General features: G+C 32.3%; 1 protein-coding gene across 7 annotated transcripts in view; it reads right to left on the reverse strand.

Annotated features, from left to right (window-relative positions):
- LOC118188578 (SPARC-related modular calcium-binding protein 1-like) overlaps positions 1-23,460 on the reverse strand; it is a 426,446-nt gene that overhangs the window by 85,149 nt on the left and 317,837 nt on the right. For all 7 annotated transcript variants that reach the window (XM_085816954.1, XM_085816952.1, XM_035359050.2 and 4 more), the window contains exons 5-6: positions 22,483-22,575; positions 12,007-12,258 (exon numbers count right to left, since the gene is read on the reverse strand). In XM_085816954.1, coding sequence (XP_085673080.1) covers positions 12,007-12,258; positions 22,483-22,575 — 345 coding nt within the window. The remainder of the gene's footprint in view (positions 1-12,006; positions 12,259-22,482; positions 22,576-23,460) is intronic.

Raw genomic sequence — 23,460 nt, forward strand, 5'->3', positions numbered from 1 at the left:
TATAAACTTAATATAGTTTTTGCTTCTAAACATTTAAGTGCTCTTACAGGACTAATACCGTAACAAACATTCAATCATATAAAAAATTAAAAACGCATTTGACAAAATCAAACATAAAATGACAAACACACACACACACACACATATATATATATATACAATACACAAACAATTAAAGGACAAACACAACATGAATGATAAGGACATACAATTATGCACAGTAAGAAACAAATATATATATATATATATGGAGCACCATAAATGTAAATAAATTGAATTTATATGTATATATATAAATTTAAGTCAAGCACAAATATTTAACGCATAATATTAATATTACTGAACTAACAAGAACTTGAACGGTAAATGGGAACTCTGAAAAATTACCCATAATAACCTTACTTTTTTAAAGTCACATGTTACGTATGTATGATTTTTATTTTATTTATTTAATTATTTACCTATTTATTTTGCGCGTATTTCCTTAATTGAAATCCAAATGAAGCAGGGACTAATACAATGCTAATTTATAAGAAATATATCTTAAAGTTTCTTTTGTTGTCACGGAAAAGGACAGCAGATATTTTTTTAAAATCACAATTGGGATCGAAATATTCTTGAGAAAAATTCTATATAACAATTGTAGCCTAAATTTAAGAGGAAGAATATTTAATGTGACATTAGAAGGAATTTAAAAAATATTAGTTTCTATCGATATTAAAAATTACAGGTGTTTAAACATTTTTCGCCCATTCCTTTTTTCATGTAATTTAAACTGAAATATTTTAAAAGGTTCACATCCGACTAAACGAGAAACACAAATTTCTGCTGGAAATCATCAGCTGACGAGAAATTAGCAAAAAATCGCAAACTTGAAAATTTTTAAATGTCAAATAGTCGGTGCAGTCGAAATTTTGCTGTAATAATCCGAAAATATGAGATTTAGAGTATACATACGCAAAGTTTTAGGCTGATAGCATTTCAAGTAAAATTATTCATAAAAATTAAACTATCAGAAGACTTTATTACACATTATCATACAACATCTTACAAGATCTGCGTTCAGTTAAAATGGCTTAAAGGCTATATTGTAGCAGCAACAAGAAAAATGCAGTGCTCATCTTGCTAGATGCTACTAAGACTAGTTTTTTCTTCACTTTTGATCGAACGCAAATACAACCAATCTAATAAACAGAGAATATGGTTATTCAGATACAATTTTATCAGATATTTGCTTCGTAAATATTTGGTATAATTATTTCGTAATATTTGGTATAATATATTGACTATTCGTGAATAACTTTTGAATCCAAATAAATCAAGCAAGGAATGAAGATCTGTAATTATCCAAGACTTTACCTCTTTTGCAAGGAAATCTGAGTAAATAATATTAATGCTACTTTTAACAGACAGCAGACATACTGGTTTATATAGTAGCTGAACTGTTCTTCAGATGCAATTCTATCAAGAATTCGCTTCGTAAATACCCTTTGAATCTAAATAAATCAAGTTAGGAATAAAAATCTGAAATTATCTAGGAACTTTACCTCTTTATTGCCAAGAAATTTGAGTAGATAATATTAATACTTAAAGAGAAGAAATGCTGGCTTATATAGTAACTGCATTGGCAGTACATTTTTAGCTTGTAGTTCTGAGATTTTCTTAATATTGGATTTCTGTATACTAGGGTATCTTAAACTTTTTTCAGTCGCAACCCCTTTTTATCACTGAGATTTTTTCGCGACCCCCCAACCCCATAATATTTTTAAAATTTTTGTGGGACCCCATAAGTATAGCGCAAATCCGACACAACCATAGGTGAAACTGTCAATTTTTTCACTTGTACTGTAATGTATTACAGCAGTTTTAGGTCATTAACTTAAACTTCCAACTTTAAGACAAAGAATAATGTGAAAGTTTTAAATAAGTAACAGACGAGATGACATCATCACGGGCAAAGCAAGGAAAATGAACGTTTATTATTATAAAAAGAATGCGTCGAAAAGTTTTCGTTTTTTTTTTCTTTGTCTGTATTATCTTATTTTTATCTATCTTCAGATACATTGTGTAAAAATATTTGGTAACTGTAAAGTTATTATAATAAATTAAAGAAATACCAAAACGGCAAAAAGTTTTGGCGAACCCCTGTTGCGGGTCCCGCGACCCCCAAACGGGTCGCGACCCATGTTTAGTATGTAAATAATACGCACTTCATATATTTATTTGTATACTATAAAAATAAAAAATCTGATGTGTACCCCACATGATTTCCTTGTACGGAATATTAAATTATATGCATTTTTTCTTGCATTTCATTTAAACTTATTGGATTGAACTAAATCTACTTTGAGGACAGCGCATAAACCACAATAGAATAAATGCATTCTTTAAAATTCACTCTAGTATGTGTTTACCATAGCGACACTCTGGCGCTCTGGATTCACTTAAGAGTATTATGTTTCGTTCATATTATAACTCATAATGCACAAAATTTATATCATTTAACGAATAGTAATGATAGTAATAATCTAATCGTTGCCACATGTTCTATTCAAATACTATAATAAAGCTAGAATGATGTATAAAAGAAATTAAGCAAAGAACACAAAAAAGAAACAGACGATTGAGTATTTCTCATTCAATTAATTCAGTTCTCACTTCGTGAGAAAGCAAAAATACATAAAAACACAAAATATCTATATTAAAAATTACGAAGTAAATCTTAAACACGTATTTCCTCGAAAAAATTCCAGAAAGGATTAAGCATGATTTAATTCGCAATAATAAATGAAGGCGTTATCTTTGTTGTTGCGAAGCTAAGTTTCTCTAGATTGGCAACCAATCCACTAATGTAAACAATCAATGGCCGCTGTAAAAAAAAAAAAAAAAAAAGGCTTAGCGGCACTTAAACAACTATAAAATTGTTGATAATTCTAAAAATATTGCACACAGATTTACTAAAGGCATAAACACCTTAACCGGAAGACAAAAACAACATAATTCAATCATTTTTAAAGCAAAAAATGTACAATTTACAAACATATAAGAGTAAAGAAACTGAGATTACTGAGTGGATACATATATATATATAAATATATTTATATACGTTTAATGCGGCTGATTGCAACCAAAATACGAGGTGCACATCTACATGTTATAGTAGTCCTATATACAAAATTGCAACGTTATGAGGCTACTCGTTTTTGAGTTATGCGAGATACGTACGTACATACGTTCGTACAGACGCCACGCAAAATTCTCTTCAGAATTAATTTTAAAGCAGTTTTATAATTTTTTGGAGGAAAAAGAGTCTTTTATTCTGTCCTTACGTACAGATATCACGCAAAAACATCGTTAAATTGCATTCGATAGCGGTCAAAATGGATATTTTCGTTGAAATACGCTGCCTGAAACTTTTCGCGATTACAATACTTCCTTTCTACTTCGTACAAGGAAGTAAAAATACATTTTGATTGTTGCTAAGTAACCTGCATGATAATTACTTAAGTGAAATTGTTTAGAATATTAAAATAAATTTTGCGTTAATTTCATCAAATTAATTGCAAAATTATGAAGTAATTAAATTTCTTAAACTATTGAAGCAGGTACAAACCTGAAAATTACTAAATAGTAGTTTACTAAATTAAGACTCTAAATTATTCTATTAAACTAAGACTGCTATTCTATCGAACCAAAAATTAATTTAGTTAAAATATTAACTGAATTAATTATTTTACTACTGACTTATTTGTTTAAGTTCATTCCTGCCCCCGTAAGCTTCACTGAGTAATATAGTCAATTTATGAAGCATTTTTTGTCATTGAGATGGATATTTCAAGAAATGGATTATAAAACTGATATTAAAGCACGTCAGTATAATCAAAAGCTGCAGATGCTGCGTTTCTTGAACTGGTACTTTCCTAATTATCTAGAATTTAATTCGCAGAAGTAGTAAAAGCAGACGGAATAATTACTGTTTTAAAAATAAATAATGTAAAGGCTCGGGAAGAAAATCTTTTCACATGCTAAATTGTCATTCATACAAATTCGGGAGATACACCTTTCACGAATCAACTTTTCTCCCCATAATGAACATTCACTCCTGAATTATTATTATATAAAACTGACAGTCGTATTCTGAGATTATTATATAAAACTGACAGTCGTATTCTGAGATTGGAAGAACGCATTACAGCGAGATTTGTTGTTTTTAACACATTCAAATTTTAAAAAAGTTGTAAATTAATATTCCTTTCAGATATTTTCATCGGCCTAGAATATTTTCTCTTTTTCCGCCTTTTGACGAAAATCAGGGCCAAGATACTTCTAATAACCTTTTGATGCTAAATGTAGTGAACGAAGTAGTATGAAAACGTATAATCAAGATGAAATTTAAATAAAACTTCGGTAGAGAGAAATTTCTTTGGTCTATTCCTTACATCCTGGTATTCAGAAAGAAATTACTAATTTCATTTGAATATGAAACCTGTTATCAGCATGTAAGCTAAAGTCATTCAACTTGAAATAAACACAGAATTCTAAATTTAGATTCTGTTTTCCCGAAAACAAATGTTATGACAGAATGTACAGTAGAAAGCTCGATCGACGAAATGCGTAAATATGTAATACAATGTTGATTATCCAAAATGTAGCACTATTAAGAACAAGAGCTACTGAAACCATATTAAGTGCACAAATAATTTGGTAAACTGGTTAAAATTACAGTCCCATTCGGCTAGTGGAATACTAAAAAATTTTCGTGTAACCGGCACGGCTGGCAATAACTACTGAGACATGATTCGACATTGAATAAAAGAAAGCTTGCATTTCATACTGTTTTATACACATTGCCAAAATTCCCCTGGCGTAGCCATGAGCACTAGGCTAATCTTTCGCATGTCATTGTATTTTGGATGGCTTAATGTATAATTTAAGTTTATCGATGAAGTATACTGTGAGGGAATTGTTACATTTTAATTATTAGCGTTTGCGTAAAAGCATTAAGTGATTTTGTAACAACATATAAACCACATGCATCAATGTACACGTATATCATGCAGTCGTGGCTTAAATAAGAATCTGCAATTTGACAAATACATCAGGGGCATTTCAATAGCAATTCAACAAGCACGTCAACAGCACAATGCATTTGCACAATTAACCTTCAAATATTCATGCAAATTAAGCCTGCAAATTAAATATGCCCAAATACTGATGTTATACATCTGAGCAGGAAGTGTTAACAAGCATGTACGGGACAGTAACACTGTTGAGAGGGAAAAAAATAATGAATAAAAGAAATAAGCTTTTTTAAGTGCATAAAGAATGTAAAAACTAGCATTAGTCCTTTACTTTTGAGTAAGTGGAACGTTGCTGATATCTTTTTTCTTGTCCATTGTTATCTGCAGGGACGTCAATGCTGTTTGATTAGGAAATGGCGTATTCTTTTATTAAGTGTCTTGGGAAGTAGGAAGTAATTTTGTTTTTAAGTTATAAAGAAAAACAACTTGAAATTCTATCCTTTTGATTCCGTCATTCCCAGGAAGTCCATTCAAAAGTTTTTACGTTCTCTGTCGGCATACAACAACATTTTTTTAAAGAGAAAAATTTTAGGGTAACATATAAGCGGAATTCAGAAAATTTAACAATAGCATTTCATTAAATTGTGCTTTCATCTCTCTCTCTCTCTTTTTTTTTTTTAGGAAAAATTTCCTGCATTTAAAAATGCTGAGTTCGAAGTATGATGACGCATTTAACCCTTCATTTATTAAGGACTTGTGGAAAAAATTCTAAAATGCGAATAGTTTAAATAAAAGGATTAAACAACTTATAATTATCTACTGCATAAACAATGAAGTTTATTAAGCTTTTGTTTCCATAAATGCTGCATGGACCTTAATTTAATGATTTATTATTTCAGATATCGTACAAAATATTCAAAAAAGGCGGAAGATTTTATAATAATAATAAAAAAAAAGACTTTTACTGCACAATAAATGCTCAAAATTAAATTATATTCTAAAATAATAAACTTAATGTATGGTATATTGAAAGAGGTACAAATAAGTATTCAAAGTGAAATTCAGACATGTAATAAAAAGAAGCATGAAACGATTTTCTTTTTATGCGTATTGCACCGAAATTGTTGAGTGGGTGTTTGTATGCTGTACTGAGGGCTTAGTTAACTCAAAGTAGCATGAAATAGGAGATTTACAGCAAAAGAGACAATTATTCGACAGAAAGAAGCCAATGCAGGATACAAATTCAAAATATAATTTAGGCTTTAAAAAAATGCTCACTGCCGACAAGGTTGAAGTCGCTGTTGTCTCTTATGAATTTAAGACATCGAATTATAAAGGTGTCTCCTACTATCATACTTTCAGTAGCCACAAGGAAAACAATTTTGGGTCATTTTGTTTACACAGACAGCATTATGAAAGAAGTTGACTTAATAGCCCGAGATAACCTTCAGTATTATCAAAGCTACAGCCAACTATAAAGGACAAATATTTTTTGCCATCAATGAGTCTAGGCTTTGTGTCTATGCTATTCTTACTGTAGATCCATCTCGATAGAAAAAAGAATCCATTACATTCTTTTTTAAGTCACAAAAACGAGATACCACAGTGGCTAAAGTAACGATTTGGGTAAGTATAAAGACAAATTACAGAGTGCCCAGGGTGTTTTGTAAGCAAGGTTTGAAGTATAAACCAAAAATACAAAGACGGAATCTTGCTAACATATCAGATTTTCTATAAACGAAGGCCCAAAATTTGTCTTTGTGAACGATAATACAAGATTTTATAACGATCATCTTATTAAAATCTTCTCCCTCCAACCCCCCAAAAACCGATGTCTATCACACGGAAAGCTCTAATTATCTCAGTTTGACAAAGGATAAGCACGTTGAGGCTATTCCAGGAAACTATGAATAATCCTTGCGGAAGAGGTGTTAATTCGACAGAAAGCTCACTGAAAGTCTTTAAAGTCTTTAAAAACGACCTGAAAATCATTATAAAGATTTTAGACTGTCCTAAAAGTCTGTAACGTTACACGGCGCATTCAAGAGGCTAAAAGGAACAATATGCTTTGGAATGATTTCAGTACTCTGTTTTGTTTAGGAGACTTGAGATTTCAAAATCCTCTGACGTCACTTGGCCGGATTAAAAAACCACCCGTAATTTATACCCGGAGTCTGTACATCGCCAGATTTCAAGCTTATTGATTTATGAAACTATTTGTGTATTAGCAGTCCTTGAACATTGCAGAGGAACTTACTGCGCGCATTCAGTTAGTCTTCGACAGCATTCAAAGACGCTTAGCGTTGTATTCAGCATGTGAAAGCAATTGTGTCCAGAAATCCTTTAAGGAAGGAATGAAGAAAGAAACTAACTGAGTCCAAAGTAACTCATTCAGCGTCTTCGACAAATTCAGAAAATGTCTAGCGTCGAGACACCAATATAGAATATGTCAGACAGTCCATAATTTAACAATGCCATGCCATTTATACTGGTATCAATTAGTCGACGAATTGAATACTCACTGACAGCTACATCATGTGCAACACTGAAAGACCACTAAGGGACTCTGAAGCCTCACACCACCTCTTCGAAAAGATGTACCGCAACCATTCCTGTGGTATTTTATTTCTTCTAACCACTAGAATACATGAGATAACTTTATTACACTTTTCCTCGGATCCCATGCACAGCTGTAATAATCTATCGCACGCCTTACTAGTGTTTGTTTTGTGTTCTGCCGGGTTTTATCTGTATACCTCAGAAGTTTGTTTTCCACGTTTAATAGCTGCATTCTCCTGAATTTTTTAGTAAACAACAAAACCTTGTTTTAACTCATAACATTCTATTTTTTCCGAAATGCAATGAATTAGTTAAATAGCTTTGCCTTCTCAAAGATTCAATATGCTGTTTTCTTTATGTTCTTACCACGATAGAATTTCTCTTCATGTTTAATCCAAAAACATCACTTTTTGTAAACACATCCTGAAAGTATTGTAATTTCTGTTAAAAGTACATAAGCATTTTAAAACTGTACAATCGTACACTACTATGATTTACATAGATTGTATCCATTTTAGTACTTAAAAGGTTAAAACGGCAGGGAGTGTACTATAATTCATCGTATGGAAATCGCCACATGGAGATTTTGCTTGAACTTGCAGCTCATGTAATACTGTGAGATTTGGATGCAATCCAATCCTAGCAGAGTGGATCTTTATGAGTCGGCTGACTTACGAATTGTTAATCTGTAAATCGCAAAGTAAGCAGTTAAAATGCATTCTTCCGTAGTGTATAAGTACATCCATACTTTCAGCCGCAAACAAAATAATCAGATATTCTTCCTCTTTCTTTGAACAATTAAATCAATATGAATAGAATTATGAATAGAATTAACTGCTATGCGAAACGTAGTCTCAAACAGGATTATTAAAATTAATTTAAAGTAAAACAAAGATCTAATTTATAATCGGTATACAATAAATCTGTTTTAAATGCTAAATTACAAAGAATCTCTTTAGTTCCTTGGGCGAAGTAAAGGAAGTATTGTAATCATGAAAAATTCCGGATACCGTATTTCAACGACAATATCCATTTTGACCACTATCGAATGCAATTTGACGGTGTTTTTGCGTAACATATGTACGTAAGGACAGAATAAAGGACTCTTTTCCCCCCAAACGAATTATAAAACTGATTTAAAATGGATTCAGAAGAAACTTTTTCGTAGCGTCTGTACATACGTATTTATGTATGTATCTCGCATAACTCAAAAACGAGTAGCCTCAAAACACTGAAATTTTGTATATAGGGCTGTTATAACATAGTTGTGCACCATCCTTTTTGGTTGCAATCAGCCGCATCAAAAGTATATACATACCCACTGTTACCCGGCTCCGTGAGCTCAGTCTTTTTATTCTTATATGTTGGTAAATTGCGCATATTTTGCTTTAAAAATGACTGAATTATGTTGTTCTTATCTCCGGTTAAGGTTTTTATACCTTTATTAATCTCCATGCGATAGTTGTAGAATTATCAACGACTTAAAAGTTGTTTAAATGCGGCTAAGCCTAATATTTCTTACCATAGCAGCCATATTTGTTTACATTTGAAACTTAGCAGAATAGTTATGCGCCTTCAGTGTCTTTTTGCCGAGTGGGACCAAAAGGAAACTTAATTTTTGTGCGCCGAAAAATTTGCCTTTATGTCTGCTGGCCGAATTGCTTGTTTTTGCGCAGGAACTCTAATTGTAAAAATTGTTTTTTTTTAATTGTTTTTAACTCTATTTCGTGTTTTATGGTTTCCTATATCTTTCAATTTTTAATGAAGATATTTTGAGTTATCATGTATTTTTGCCTTGCCGAAAAGTGAGAACTGAATTAATTGAATGAGAAATATATCTCTAATGAAACTTTTGTATTTTGTAAAAGTGTTTCGTATTAGCAGCAACTGTTGTCGCCAGCCTGTCTGGGACAGAGGAAAATGTTTACAAGTTTCGCATGCGCATTAGCTAAGCAGCGCTGAATCGTCTATGAAAAACTGCTTCTTTTTTATTTGTTCAATTTCTTTTATACATCACGTTAAATTTATTATAGTATTTAAATGTAACATTTGGCAGCAATTAGATAATTCTTCGGATGATATAATTTTTGTGCATTCTGAGTTATAAAATGAGACGTAACGTTGTTAAGTGAACCTAGCGCCAGAATGTCGCTATGATAAATAAATATAGTGAATTTTAAAGAGTGCATTAATTCTATTGTGGTTTATGCGCTATCGACGAAGTAGATTTAATTAAATTCAATAAGTTTAAATAAAATGCAAGAAAAAAAATGCGTATAATTTAATATTTCGTACAAGGAAGTTATGTGGTGTACAGATCAGACATTTTTTCTTATATGATGGTAAATTGTTTATTTTTTGCTTTAAAAATGAGTGACTTATGTTGTTCTTATCTCCCGGTTAAGGTTTTTATGCTTTTAGTTAATCTGCATTCAATAGTTGCAGAATTATCAACAATTTAAAAGTTGTTTAAATGCGACTAAGCCTAATTTGTTTTACTATAGATGCCCTATTTGTTTACATTTGACACTTAGCAGAATAGTAAATGAAATCTTTCTGCACCTTGAGTGTCTTTTTGCCGATTTTGACCAAAAGGAAACTTTTAGTTTTGTGCACCGAAAAACCTGCCTTCTTGCCGAATTGCTTGTTTTGCGTAGAAACTATAATTTTAATTGCAAAAATTATGTTTTAATTGTTTTAGCTATATTCGGTAATTTATGTTTTTCTATATCTTTCAATTTTTGAAAATAATTTGAATTTTACGTATTTTCGCTTTGCCGCGAAATGAGAGCTGAATTAATTGAGAAATATAACTCTAATGAAATTCGAGGAAATAAGTTAAAATGATGGAAACAAATGCGTATAATTTAATATTTCGTGCAAAGAAGTCATGTGGTGTACACACCAGATTTTTTTTCAACTTTTTTACAACTACTATTTTATGAAATCATATTTCACTTTATGGATTGCAGTAATTTTAAGTGTTTCATATACGGATAAATTGTTAGAAATCGAATAGAGGGACCAAAAGAAAATGAATATGCACTCTTTCTATCAGAATGGCAAGCCGAACACTGGACACTTTGAGACTATCTCCGGCAAAGTGATACCATCAAACAAAAGTGATTCCAACGCTCGTGATGGCCAGTTAGGAAAAGCTATTAAACTTAGAACTGCCAAGATGCAGCATAGAAGAAAGTGATTAATTACCAAGTTGTACATCACTGAACCAGAAATTCACAAAGGCATAATAATTATCAGTTCAGAGATACCAGATATAAATCAGGTCCAAAATCCACTGCTTTCAGATAAGTATAATAACAAATGAATTTTTATTACATGTTATGGAGTAAATATTTGATCAAAATTTGACAAACAAGCTGAAGTATTTCCTCATCGTTTCCATGATCCTAAAACAACATTGCCTAAATTTTATAATTTCTTTAACCTTTTCATTAGGGGACATTACAGCTTATTTCGTTCGGCATATAACCTGAATACCACGGAATAATTTATTCCATAATAAAAAGCAGTAAGGGCGAAATTCCTTTGAACAATGTGTTCATATTTGCTCTCGATGTAAAACATTTAAGTGCATTTCTAAATGGATTCAACATAAGATTTTGTTTCATTTTCATATTTTAAAATTTAAAACTTTAAATATATTAAAATCGCTGCTTCATTTGGAAATTTCATAATATCTATTTTTTATCATCGAAACAAACTTTAAATGAATAAATATTTTAGAGTCGTGAATGGAATGGAGTTAAGAAACTAATTTTTAAGAAAATAAGGAAAGTAAACATAATGGAATAAAATTTGTTTACGTTATATCCAAACACGATAATTTACTCAGATAAATTAGCTGAAATTCTACTGAACGAACATAAATGTTTTTAAGTAAATAATAGTGTATTACATTTTGGTACTTAGCTAAATCTTATGATAAATTTTGAGCATCTACATTGTATGAAAAGTGTACGAACGGAAATATTTCTCAGAGCTAAAAACATAAAAATTATTATTCGATACACCTATTATTCGATAAATTATCTCGCCTTGTTAACCACATTGAGCCAGTTAAACAAAATCAAAGAGAATATTATGCAGTAACATCACTATATACGTTATAACAAATAATGCGTGGGATAACAATTTGTGAATTTACGATTCTAGATTCTTCATATTGCGTTCAAATATAAGATTCACGATCTATAATTTACTTATATAATTATTAAAAATTTAATAACGTTTGTTCTACTTGAAAACAAAGTGTGTGATATTTTTGTTATTGGTAGCAGACTTTCAGAAATCTCAAAAATAAAAGCTTTTACCCAGCATGCAATATTATTATGTATTTAAATATGCAGACAATTCAACTTATTAAATATTAAATAATAATACTAAAAGAGATACGAACACTTACTGTTGATATCAACGCCTACGCAGACAGACCATTCAGACCGCGAAATCTTCTTATCCTGATCTAGATCACAATACTTGGCAAAAGTTTTGGCACACACTTTGGGTTTGACAATTCTCTTTGTCATACGTCGCAGATCTCTGAGTTCTTTCTTCTTCAAGTACGAATCCCCATTGTCATCCAATTGATCAAATTTCCATTGCACGACTTCCTTCTCATGGGTATCTCTCAAAGGATCGTTACCAACAGCAATCGCTGCAAAGATAAATCAGTGAAGATCATTAACATCCTTTTACCAGGATAATGATGTGCACATCTATGGTGCATTGATGTGCACCTATCTGTGTGCAATTTTTTTCCTTGATATGCATTATTCATAGAGCAAGGGAAGAGAATATCGAACAGGAGACATTTTTATTTTTTGTTCACGTACTTTAACGTGAAGCTTGAGTAGACACTTGCAAAAAGCATAATGTAGCTTACTAACACAAAATATGAAATACCAATAACAATCCAAAACACAGAAATGAAAAAAAAAAATTATATAGATAGTCATTCAGGGACATCTCGACACTTTTAAGGAAGTCCCTTAGTAGAGTGGTCTGCACCCTGGTGTCGCATATGGAAACCACTGTATTGGAATAACCTAAGAGTGTAGTCCGTAATTGTGAATCGAAAGTGTTGTAAAGTCAGAGATTGATCAAGAAAATAAATATTAATAATCTTCCAGGTGAGTTCTTCATAGTTTGCAATGCATAAAGTATAAGATTGGCTTTGATAACGATGATAAATGTGGACGATGGCTTCGATTTTTGGCAACTTCTAAATGACTGGCTAGTGAGATCAGGCATTCAGGAACATGGATGTCTACGCAAAAAGTTTTCATAGTCAGTCAGAGGGGAATGCTGCCATTTTTCATAGAAATGTGTAACTCGGGGAGATTTCGACAGTAGGTTACGATGAGATCTCGACAGTCAAGTCAGGCAATTTTGCCAATGGCTTTCGAAAATGTGGAATATACCCATACAATCCCGATATTTTGGAAGACAATGTGTTTGAATATGAACTCATGTATACTACAAATGGCACCATCCCATGGTAGAGGAAGACGATAACCTCCAGATGTCATCATCACCATCTACTGCTTCAGCTTCTACATCATTTTTGGAATTATTCCCTGTATCAGTAATACAGAACCACTCTGTACGGAATAGGAGAAAAAACAAGAATCAGCCATTATACCACTATAACATCCGCAGAATACAGGAGTTAACTACGCAGTAAAACACCAACACAGGGACCTAGACGTCAGACAGGAACTCAACTCAGTACCTCGAGGGATCTCGAAGACAGTGAAAATTATTGTGGCGAGTGTGGTGGGTACTATTTTGATGATACTGCCGGACAGAAGTGGGTGAAATGTGTTGGAGAGTGTAGTACGTGGTTCCATGAAGCGTGTGTACAAAATGGGAATCAACCCCAGTTTACATGCAACAAATGTACATTGTTAAAAGGGAGGATATATATTGTTGCATTGTTAATATGTGTTTAGGCTGTCAATCTTTCTTTTCCATAGTGCGTTGTCCTTATTTCTTAAAAAAAGCCATTGTTCTGATTTGTACCTGCCGCCTCGTAGATACCTGTCGAGATCTCCCGCAGTTAAGGAAGAAGTGGACATCTGGCTTTTATGCTTTTCATTGCATTTATATGACCTATGATGTTTTTCAGGTAAGCCAAATTTTCATAAAGTGTTACTAGTACAGGAATAATTATTTTCTGTAAAAATAAATGATAAAATCCTTAAATGTCAACCAGTTATTTATAATTTTCCCTTAAGGTGTCGAGATGTCCCTGAACGACCTTATATTTAAAGCTAACAAAATGAACTGCAGCGCAAAAATGAAAAATAACGTCGTTTAATAGAAAGAACATGGTTATTTTATTCATTGCATTTAATCGGATAATAAGTTTATTCGATTTCAACACAGAACCTTAGGCAAATACACTCTGTCATAAATATATACACCAGAAGAAATCGAGCCACAATCACGAAACTCGGCAGGAATATAGTATGGCAAGAGATATGCGAATGATTTCAATTTCGACGCCAATGACATAAGGGTAAGTGTACTATACGTGTATTTAGATAAGCAGCTGGCAGAGTTTAGAAGTATGATTACTCGCGCCATAGGGCTGGCTATTCAAACCAATCTGTCGACTTAAATGAACGGTACTGTGACTAATAAGGAAACAAAAGCTACTATAAGCAATTCAACGATAATTTCTTCTTCGAATTGCAAAATCTTTTAGAACTACTTCCAATTCAGCCCTTTGCATACTTGCCGAAATCCCGCCTCTATATATCACAGCACAGGCAGAAAATGCAAAAGGCACAGTTCTCAGATTAAGAAAACCATTTAAAATCTTAGAAGAATTCCTCGACCCTTTCAAATACGAATCCTGAATAAAATGATACAGCAAGCATCCGGCAATAAACCCAAGAATCTACTGCTCAATAAAACCACTTCCTACAGACTATATGTATCCAAAAATTTATACGGATGATTCAAAAATTGAAACAGGAGTTGGAAGTACATGTGTTATATTAACAAATTCAAATGAAAAAAGAATACTCAAAGCACGTTTAACAAAGGAAAGTAGCACCTTCCAAGCTTAACTAATAGCAATAAAATTAGCAATAAATTATTCAACTGAAAACAACCTTCATTACATAAATATTATTCATGATTGCCAATCTGCAATACGTGCACTTCAAAATAATAAATATAATTTTCAACTAGTTCAAGACATCATCAAAGCACCACGGAAAATCCAAGTCTATTCCCTAGAATCTCATGGATTAAATCTTAAATGCTTAGGCAACAAGTTTCTTTAACTAATTAACATAATTGTAGTAAAAGATATGAAAATTCCGTAATATTTAACAGCATATAAAGATAAATAAAAGAGAATCAGATAAATAAAAGAATTATATCATATAAAAATTTCAGTTCTAAAATTATTTGTAAAAGGAATTTCAAATGTTGAAGTAATATGTCGATACACTGGGAATAGCTTTTAAAAAAATAAATTATTAAATTGTGAGAAAGAAGTAACTTGATTGCCCATTTTAATATTTGAGAAAAAAATCTACCATAAAGGAACAATAGTAACCAGTTTCAATAACAAATAATTATCCTAGCAACCGAGCGGTGTACACGTAGAATACGAAACGTCGAATTTGCGTAGCTAAAAGCTGCGCTATCATTTGCCAAACTGATGGCAAACTTTTCATTAAAATGAAATCATTAGAAATTCATACGAAAGTTATATTTAGCAATGGCCTCTTTCTTCTAATTTTGCACGACAATTTACTAATTTAGTGACAGGAAGACCTCTCGCTAAAGAAAATAGTTTTATTATAGTTTCATTTTCGAGAGTTTCAAAATTATCAGTGCAAGTTTTCTCAGAAATTACATTAACCTGAGTATGTGTATCGATAATAGGAGGAAAGTTATTATCCCCTTACCTTGATATTTAACTTAAAAGAACTGCCATTTTTTAGGTGAGGTTTGATTTTGATAGGATGGAGGTTGATTATAGTTTAACGCTAGGTATTATTAATTTGGATATCTCAGTAGTGGTGGCTGAATATTTCTCCAGACGGGATTTTGAGGTACGTAAGATCCAGGATAGAATGGTTTGCAGCACATTATATCTTGGATAATTAAAATTTGTACTCGGGTTCTGTCTAGAAACAGTAAATCTCGGCACATTACTGTGCTTTCTTAGTACTTGAGACGAAATAACTTTCTTGGAAGGAAAATCCAATTTTAAAGTGAGCTTTTATTTTGAATAGACAGTGAATATACGATGATGGAACATAACGGTGTTATTTTGACAAACATTATGTTAAAGACTCAATCAGAATTTGATCACTTAAATGAAATGCAGAACCTAACTTTAACTTTCGACGAAAATACTTTTCCAAATCTTTAAATTTGTTGTAAGTAACTGAAACAAAGTCATCACATGTAATGTGTTCAAAATTAGAAAAGTACGTTTAATTTTGTTCAATACATTCCAGTTATCAGTTTCAATACATTCGCAAATATAAATAGATTAGGCCTCATCTATTAAAATATCTGGAAGCAAAGCCAATATTTCTTTTTACAGAAATACCTTTTGTACATCTTTTTCCAAAAAACGTTATACCTGTCTATTGGAAGATCTTTTGTAGGACGTTATACCTGTGTGAATACTGAACAGATAAACATTTCTTTTCTGTAGACACAATTTCGGATTTTTCATGGGGCATATTTATCATCTTGGATCCAGTTTGCATTTACAGTTTTACCAAAAAGCAATAAATTGCTTAACTCAACCATATAAAATCAACATTAAAAATATCATAAATAAAGCATGAAACAATATTAAAATTACTGAATTAAAAATTATCTGCTTTTCGCTCCTCTAAAAATTTAAACGTTACTAATTTTAAACAGCATTAATTTCGAAGGAAGCACTAACTTTGAAACACCAACTGTTTCAAGGATGCATTACTTCCCCTTTCTTAATGCTGAAAAAAAAATCACATTTTTAATTCATTCGGTGATATTTTTGATGCGTTCCATAATATTATTTCAGGCTGACGAAGCAATGGAAAAAACACGTTGGAAATTTGAAGTAGGTAACTAACCTGCACACTTCACTATTCCGCAACACTCTTTTGAATCATATATGGATGACCTTAACCTCATTAATTCAAGAGCAAGCATTTTTAGATACATTTCAAAAGCACATACATAAGCACACGTAGGAAAGGCATACACGTATACTTTTAGTGTCATCCTCCTCGCTCTTTTATTTGTAATAATTTTGTAGATGGTGAAACCAGTTACTTAGCAGTCATAGACGAGATGTTTTACAGAAATGTAGTTCTTGTTGCTGTTGTGCACAAATATTTTGATTTTCGCATTATTTTGCGTGCGACAAGCATCCTATAGTTCTACATACACTTATCATATTTTAAAATAATGGGAATATGGCCGAGGAATCAGATAGGTACTAGCAAAGCAAACGAGCCTGGAAAAAGTAATGTGCTTTTCCTTTTCTTTTTACGCTATTGCTGTGTGAAGCTTGCAGATAGCAAGCTGTATACCGACTGTCTTGAATTATTAAGGACACTGCAAGTATATGAAATGCATGAGTGTGGCCGGAGGACAAGATGCAAAGTCTACTTTGAAGGCGTGACTACTTTGTCAAGTGAGGCTATAGAGCAGTGTTTAACCTGTGGGGGTCCATGGGTCATATTTTGGGGGTCCGCTGACTGCTCCTAATTTTTAAAATGTTTGCATCAATATTTAAAAAAAAAAAAAAAAGGGTTTTTTTTTTTTTTTTTTTTTTTTGTCAAGGGCAACCTCTGTAAGCCGTCTGTCTACCATTTTCCAATAATAGAGACCTCCACAATACAAGGAAAAGAACATTCGCAAACCATATAAAATTTGAAATTTTTAGAAACACAAAGTAGCGTTTGAATTTTACTTCACTTGGAAATAAACTGACGTTAAAATCAGTTCCGCAAAGTTCTTGCAAATTTTTTAAACAAAATATTTGTTTTACTTTTTCATAAGTTGTAATTAAAGTATTTTTTTCAAGTATTTTTTGTGTCTTAATGTTTGTTCTTAATGTTTCATTTGATTACTTGTTTCTTTTTTTTTTTTTTTTTTTTTTTTTTGTAGCCCAAAATGTCCAAAAAAAGGAAGTATGATGAAAATTATGTAAAATATGGATTCTGCTGCATGAAGGAATCGGACGGTGTTGAAAAGCCACAATGCTTTCTGTGTGGAAAAGTTTTGGCAAACGACAATATGAAACTGGCAAAATTGATAGAGCATCTCAAATCTCTTCATCCTGAAAATGCATCTAAAGATCTAGAATTTTTTACAAAGAAGAAAGCCCAGTTTTCGAAATCTGGAACATTAACCAAACTTGGATTTGGTATTTCACAAAAATCTTTGGTTGAGGTATTTTTCAGAGTTGCATATCGTATTGCCAAAAGTAAGAAACCGCATACTATTGGAGAGACATTAATTAAGCCATGTGCGCTGGAAATGATTGAATTAGTTTGTGGGCTGGAACAGAGAAAAAACCTTGAGTCTATTCCATTGTCCAAGGATGTGATACATTCAAGAATAGTTGAAATTTCTTGCAATATCTTGAAACAGATCATCGATGAATTGAAAGCATCGCCATTTCCCTTTAGTATGCAACTAGATGAAACTACAGACATCTCGAATTGTAGTCAACTTCTTGGTTTTGTTCGTTACGTGTCTGCTGATACTATCAAAGAAGAATTCTTATTTTGTGAGTCTCTTTTGCAAACTACAAAGGCAGTTGATGTTTTAGCGATTTTAAATGTTTTCTTTTCCAAACACGACTTCGACTGGAAACAAAAACTTCATTTACTTTGTAAGGATGGAGCACCTGCGATGCTTGGCAATAAATCTGGTTTTGCCCATTTGGTAAAAAAAAGAGGCTCCTAATGTTATTGTTACACATTGTTTTTTAATAGACATGCACTGGCTACAAAAACTCTTCCAACCAGCTTAAAAGAAGTATTGTCAATAGTTATTAAAACTCTGAATTTTATTAGAAGTAGAGCTCTTATTCATCGTCTTTTTAAAACACTGTGTCAAGAAATGAACGCAGAACATGAGATACTTCTGTCCCACACGGAAGTGCGCTGGCTGTCACGAGGGCAGGTTTTGAAACGAATTTTCATGTTGAAGACAGAAGTATCACATTTTTAAAAGAAAACGATAACTCACTCTTCGAATATTTCAAGAAAAAAGATTTTATATGTAAATTGGCTTACCTGGCAGACATTTTTAACCACATGAACGATATATGTCTTTCAATTCAAGGACCTGATATAACAGTTATGGATGCCACTGAGAAACTATAGGCATTTTTATTGAAAATGTCACTTTGGAAAATTAGAATTCAAAATGGGATATATGCAAACTTTCAAATGTTGGACAAAGGGCTTTTTGAAAATGGATCTCGGAAAGATAGTTTGTTATTGAATAACTTGAAAAATGAAATCTGTGAACACCTGGAAGTACTTCAAGTTTCATTTGAAAAATATTTCAATTCGAATGGAATAAATATAAAAAATGAGTTGTGGATTCGTAATCCTTTGTGATATTGACTGTATCGATGACATGAACCTTGCCAAAGATGGGCTAATTGATTTGAAAACAAAGTCCTTGTTAAAAATGGATTTCGATTCAAAAACTCTTGGAGAGTTTTGATCTTCTTTAAGAGAAGGCTACCCATTGCTTGTAAAACGAGCTATGGCAGTCATTATTCCGTTTGCTACAGTATATCTTTGTGAAGCGGGATTTTCCACACTTGTCACAATAAAAACAAAACATCGAAATAGAGTGAATGTCGAACATGATATGCGCGTTGCTTTGTCGAAAACCATCCCTCAATTAAATCTGTTAATCAAGGAAAAGCAGCAACAGCCTTCACATTAAAAATTTTAATTTCTTCAAATTTTTTTTTACTATTGAAATAAAAATATTAAAATAATTAAATAATAAAACAGAATATATTTTGTAATAAATGATGTTTAAGCAATTGTTTTTTCACAGAGGGGTCCGTGACATATTTAAAATTTTTAAAGTGGTTCATTGTGCCAGAAAGGTTAAGAAACACTGCTATAGAGGCATCTGGTAGGCTGGAGAGACGCTCCCAAGTTTCTGGAACAGTGTGCATTTTTACCAATATTCAGTGCGTAAAATCATCAAAGTGCATTTTTCTCACAATTAGAAGTACTATATACAAAAAATAAATAAGTAATTTTAAGTTAAAAATATGCAGGGTGTCCATCAGAAGCAGTCAAAGATATATCTCAGAAGAAGTCTTCTGACCGGCTGTTGAGATGAGTATGCGAAAATCACGAAAATTTGCTATTTACAAAATATTCAAACGCAGAAACATAAAAAACATATTTGTCCAGTATACTCAGGATTGGAGTGATGCGCATTTCAACAGGGCCTTATATACACGATCGAAATGTTTTGTTTAAGTTTTGAATGATGACTGGCCAAGAGCTCTGCTCAGTGTAATCGATAAAATTCTGTTAATTTTTCCGTGAAGTGGTTTAGAAAAATTTATTACTACTTTCAGAAAAAAGAGGATAAGTACGCAAATTGAAAAGTAGAAGTAAGGGGCTAATTGTTAATTAAAATTATAATTTATATTTGCTGTTTTTTATCTTACACACACACACACACACATATATATAAATGTATTTAACCTATATAATAAGTAAATAATATGTACGAAAGGGTATCTGGAAACAGCAGGAAAACTGTTTAAGCAATTGTATTGTACTTCACAATTACCTACTTAATTCTCAGCTTCGAAATACTTTTTCCAACGTTTTGCCCACTGCAGGAAACAGTTTTTGTATCTCATAACATGAAATATTATCCAAGACACGCATCATATTTTCTTGCACCTTGTCCTCATAACTGAACTGTTCTCTTCATTCGCTGACTTGCTTTCTGAGAACTTTATTTATCCGTTGAAATTGAAATAAGTAACACTGAGCAAAAAGAATTAGTAAGTTGCGTGAATAAGACACAAACACTATGATATTCTTCCCCAAGAATTGTCAGATTGACATGCTTCACAAACCTGATGAACACCTTTCGACGATCTTCATTAATCGCCTGTTACTGTTTCTCAATGTTTTCCTCATTTCTAGTCACATTTTTGGCCACCACTAACTATGTTGCCATTTCTAGTCAACAGGTTTGGCCACCATTGACTATGCTGCCATTTCTAGTGGCCATTTTTGAATCTGAAAATCTACTTCTACGCTTGTGATTGCTCAAAACATCACTCTGGGCTTGAAGAGGTATAATAAAACTCTCAGCTGTAAGTTTCCTCAACAACAACAACACACACACAAAATTTTATTACATTTTTTTGCGGTTGCACACAGGCCCTAAGCTATTGGCTGTCCGCGTACTATACTAAGATTGCCGCTCCCAAATTTTAATAAAATGCTCAATGATTAATAAAACTTTTATTTCATACTCACTAAGTACTGACATATGATAAATTGTGTAAAAAGTACTTAGATATGGCAAGTACTTATAATGAATTTAATGAATTTAAATATTTATTCTTGGTATCGCGAGAGTCCAACCGCCCCTGATTTTCGCCGCCCGGGTAATTTTACGCGTTGCACCCCCGTTAGGAACGGCCCTGGTTGCACATAGCAAAAACCTCAAGAAAATCCATACAGTTTTAGCACCGAGGACAAACCGCTATACTCAAGATTGATGCAACTCTGCAAATAGCTGCGACAAGCTAACAAGATCTGTTAGCGCGATCCGTAATTACGAAATGTTCGAATGCAGCTTTTGTGAATAATGCTATCTTCAGTACCTGATACGTATGTGTATGAATGTATGTGCAAATATATATATGCACTATATATAAACACATGAAGGAGTGTCTATATATATATATATACTGTTTTTCAGAGTTAATGTAATAAACTTTAAGAGGGAAAGAACACTTATCTTCATGTAAAATCTTGTAGAATGCATGGCTGTACTTTAAGCGCTTGGGTGCTAAAGTACATTTTCTGTGTCTCCACATATTGTTGAAATATGTAGTATCAGCAGACGGGTAATAGGATTCCAGCATGACGGAGTACTAGCTTGTTGCAGTACTCAGGTGAGTAATTACTTGAATGCCACATTTTCAGGCTAATGGATTTGGCAAGGTAGACCCATCACTTGGCTCCCACGTTCATAAGATCTGCTCTTCTACATTCTTTCTTATGGAGGCAACTTAAATTCGTAATGATTACTATCGAAATTTATCTTTAGACTTTCAGTCGTTGTCACAGATACCTAAGGAATGTCTGGGACTTCGCAGAACATACAAGCAATACGATAATCCGAAGCATATATGACTGTAGTAATTTAATGATTAATGCGCTTAAATTTGATTTAATTTAGTCATAAAAAGGATTTGTTGACGTTTTGTTTTCTAGTATTTTGTTTTAAAGAAAGCTGTGTTCTCATCTTTGTGCTATTACTGTCTTTACGTCGCAAAAGCTACGTAAAGACGTTACGTAGCTTTTGCGACGTGAAGACATCGTCGTTTAAAAGCCCGAATTGAATATGTATTCTGTGATGAAAAGTATTTGATTCCTTAGGTTTTGCTACCTCAAAAGTTTGTTCCGGTATTTATGAAACATTTGTATACACATGTATACCTACATAAATAATCTGTATCATATATGTCTCAGATTGTATGAAAGAAACTTACTAAAATTCTGTTTACACTCGGAGAAAATGAAATTTGGATACATTCATTAAGGAAACGTATACATCCAAATTATAACAGCAAAAATATTGAAACACCAGAAAAATCTTTACTTACTTGTCGTTGTCGTATGAGGTACTCGGTTATATTCTGATTCAAATGTATCAATCAAATTGTTGTTAAATTCAGCCCTCTCGTTACTACCGCAAACTAAAATAAAAATAAGTAAATAAATGGACCAGTGTTAAAAGATAACAAATCTTGCATTTTGTTATGCATGTTATCTCAAAATTTGAAAAACTGTTTTTTTAAAAAAATGCAGTGTATACTATAAAATGTTTATTAGTTACTAAGGCAATATGATTCAAGAAATTCCTGTTTTAATACTTATACTACGTAAAACATGTTTGGCTCAGTACAAGAAAAGAATAAATCGTTTCTAAATATGCTCTAAATTTTCCTACTAAAATTAATCCCAGTTTTGATGCACAAGCAGTTTTGACATTCACGATCATAAGATTGTTCACCTGTAGATTTCCAGTAAAAATATGTTAAAAGTTCTTGTGTATGAATATTGTATAAAAATGGCAGTTATTTTTGAATCCAATATTTTTTAATGCAAGCGTATTGGCCCCTTCTAGCTCTAAATCAGTTAGTTAAATTTCAGTAAATATTCTCGGCGTTTAAAGAAGGATTTATAGAAATATTACAAACAAATCTAAAATAGAAGCTAATACTTGGCATTCCAATCTGCACCAAAACAAAATTCGAAAAGAATGTTTTTTCACTGTAGCCACTTTATTGAAGTGGCTACAATGTATTGTTTATTGAAGGCGAATAAGCTTTATAGGACTCGGACCCTGAACGTCATATACGCGTCTAGTATTCTTCCGGTTACACAACGAAGACATGCGGAAAAGAGGGAGACAATACCTTATACACTTCCCTTTTAAAGGGTGACTGGAATTAGGGGACTCAATCGCTAAATACTGGTGGTGACGAATTATTGACCACCACTTTTTTTTTAGTTCGGGCGTCAATTGTAGAGTCATTAGTTTTGTTTTTTAAAGTAGGAGACGAGAAAGATGTGCGATG

Source organism: Stegodyphus dumicola, chromosome 5, assembly GCF_044657685.1.
Source record: "Stegodyphus dumicola isolate Sdum_Otavi_A_Nest chromosome 5, ASM4465768v1".
In the NCBI taxonomy this organism is placed as follows: Eukaryota; Metazoa; Arthropoda; class Arachnida; order Araneae; family Eresidae; genus Stegodyphus; species Stegodyphus dumicola.